General features: G+C 35.6%; 1 protein-coding gene across 1 annotated transcript in view; it reads right to left on the reverse strand.

The window, feature by feature from the left end:
- LOC102498452 (uncharacterized) overlaps positions 1–992 on the reverse strand; it is a 23,858-nt gene extending 22,866 nt beyond the window's left edge. The window contains exon 1 of the mRNA XM_006163897.2: positions 918–992. Within this exon, the coding sequence (XP_006163959.2) occupies positions 918–992 (75 nt within the window). The remainder of the gene's footprint in view (positions 1–917) is intronic.
- Between the last annotated feature and the right edge of the window lie 1,948 nt (positions 993–2,940).

A 2,940-nucleotide genomic window follows, 5' to 3' on the forward strand; every position in this document is an offset into this window, starting at 1 on the left:
TTCTTTTTTGTTCGTGTATAATCACTTGTATTATTCTCTGATGATCTTTTGTATTTTTGTTATGTGTGTTCTAATATTGACTGTTTCACTGCTGATAAGATTTATCTGGTTCTTTTCTCTGTTCTTAGTCTAGGTAATGGTGTGACAATTTTGTTTATCTTCTCAAAACATTTTTGGATTCAATTATTTTCTGTGCAGTTCATTTTCTACTTTATGTATTTATGTATAAATGTTAATTACGTCTTTTACCTTGGTATTTCTTCCAGTTCCCTGACATGTATTGTTAGGCTGTGTATTTGTCACTTTTCATTTTTTTTTTCTTGTGGGCACTACTCCCTCATATCTGCTTTGCAGTATCCCACAGCTTATGAAAACTCAAATGATCATTATGGTTTCAATGAATTATTTGATTTAGTTTTAATTTCTTCAGGGGTTGTGAAGTGATTCAGGAGTAGATTGTTCACTTTCCATGTATTTGTGAAGTTTTGAGGTATTTTTCTGCAGTTTAATTACACTGTGGTCAAGGTAGATGCTGGATATATTTTCTATACCTTTGATTATGTTTAGGCTTCTTTTGTGCCCCCATCAAATGGTCACTATTTCAAAATGTTTCATCTGCTGGTGAGAAAATGTATATTTTGTGGTTGTTAGATGATTAGTTATACAGATGTCTATCAAGTTCTTTTGATTTATGTTATCACTTTGATCATGTATCTCTTTCCTTATTGGAATTTTATTCGATCTATTGTGTCCAGGTTATCTGTTCAGATAAGATAGTGAGTGCTGAAATTCCCAACTATTATTGTGTTGTAGTCTATCTCTCCCTGTAGAGTTAACAGAATTTCTCTCATGTATTTCAATGTTCTCAGGGTTGGGTGCACGGATACCTATAGGTTTTTATTTTTTTGGTGAATTACCCTTTCTAGTACTATATAGTTTCCTTTTTCCCCTCTTCTTCCAGTTTCCATAAAGTCTGTTTTCTCTGATACCATTATTACAACTCCAATTTTTTAAGTTATTTTTTCCATTTGCATGGGATATCTTTTTCCAGCACTTCACGTACAATGTATGTATGTCTTTCTCTGTGAGGCACTTTTCATGTTCCTTTTTTTGGAGAGTTTTTATTTTTTATTTTTTATTTTTTTTTTGCTATAGGGGCACACGTGCTCACCAGACAGACAGATAGATAAAAAGCCCCCCAGGGGCGATGGCCATGCCACAATCCCTTCTCTTCCATTCTTCTCTCGGGATCTTGGGCACACACGCACATACGCCTGGCGTTAGTTTAAGTCACCAGGTCTGGGACTTGAACCGCGGTCGACTACGTGGGAGTCCAGCGACATAGCCATTACACTAACTGCTGGTTCCGTGAGGCGCTTTTCTTATAGGCAGAAAATAGTAGGCTCTTGGCTTGTCTGTCTGTTAAACCATAGAAGTTTGTGCCCTTTGATTTTAAAATCTAACCCACTAACATTCAATGCTGGTGATGGCAGATGGTGTGGTAGCTAGTAGCAATGGACTCCCACATGGCTGACTGCAATTCCTGTACCGGACCTGGTGGCCAGCTTTCCTACTTCTCCTCTCTCACTCTGTGCCTCTCTGGTCAAATAAAAATGAATAAATAAATGAATGAAGTTAAATAAATACTTTTAAAAAATATCAGTGCTATTATATGTGTTTTTAGACTGATCCCTGCCATTTTGTTAGCCATTTTCTTGATTTTTTCTTGCTCTCTATTTCTTTTTGTCTCTATTTTTCTTAATGTAATAATCCTTTCAAGATTTTTTGAAGATCTTGTCTAGTGTTGAATTCTTTCAGTATTTATTTAGGAATACTTCCATTTTTTCTTCACATGTGAAGGATAATCTTGCTGGACATAACATTCTTGGTTGAAATTGTTTTGCTTTTAATGTTTTGCATACATCTTCCCATTCTTTCCTTGTCTGTGTTACTTTGTTGAGAGGTCTTGTTAGCCTAAAAGGAAAACATTTGTAAGTAAGCAGACATTTCTCTCTAGCCGTTTTTATACTCTTTTTGTCATCTTTTATTTTGACCAATCTGGCTATGATGTGCCATGGACAGGATCTTCTTAGGTTGATTCTATTTGACTCCTTTTTATACCTTGGGTTTGCATGTCTGAATGTTTCTCTAGGCTTGGAAAATTTTCTGCAAGTAATTTATAGTATAGATCTTCTATGTCACTATCAACTTCTGGGATATCTATTATTTGGATATTTATGTGTTTAATGGTGCCTAGTATAGTCCTCAAGCATGCTGCTCTCTTTTCTATTTTATTCTTGTTATTTTTGTTCCTTTTGTTTGTTTGTTTTATCTAAGTCAGACATTTTGTCTTCCATATCAGATTTCCGTTCTTCTGCATGGCCTAATCAGTTATTAATGCTTTCAAGGGAGGTTTTGTTTTCCCGTATTAGAGTCTTCATCTCTAGAAGTGCTGTTTGATTTTTTTTAATGGTGTCTATATCCTCCTTCAAGTCATGAAAGGGCTTTCCCTTCTCTTTATGTTGGTTGTCTGTTTTCCTTTCATCTCATTCAATTGTTATACCACGAATGTTCTGAATTCTTTTTCTGACATTTCTATAAATTCTTTTGTGCTGTCTATGGTTAAGGGAAGATTGTTCCATTTTCTTGAGTGAGAGATACTTCTTTTTCTCATTTCTCTTGTGCCTCTGTGCTCTTATCAGTCATCTGATAACTTATACATTTCGTTCTCATTTTATAGAGTTGATTCCAGTCCCTGAGGATCAAGAGCACCTGGGGTAGAGCTTGAGAGATTCAGCTAGAAGATGAAATAGAAGTACACATCCCCTATTTCAGCAAACTATAAAAACTCAGTATAGACCTGGGCAAGGAGAGTGAAGAGACTACTGCTGAGATGAGTTCCCTTTGTGTTTTGACCATCTCTCTCATTGCTGCTGTTTC

The sequence above is a fragment of the Tupaia chinensis genome, unplaced genomic scaffold (assembly GCF_000334495.1).
Source record: "Tupaia chinensis unplaced genomic scaffold, TupChi_1.0 Scaffold143532_1, whole genome shotgun sequence".
NCBI classification, from domain to species: Eukaryota; Metazoa; Chordata; class Mammalia; order Scandentia; family Tupaiidae; genus Tupaia; species Tupaia belangeri.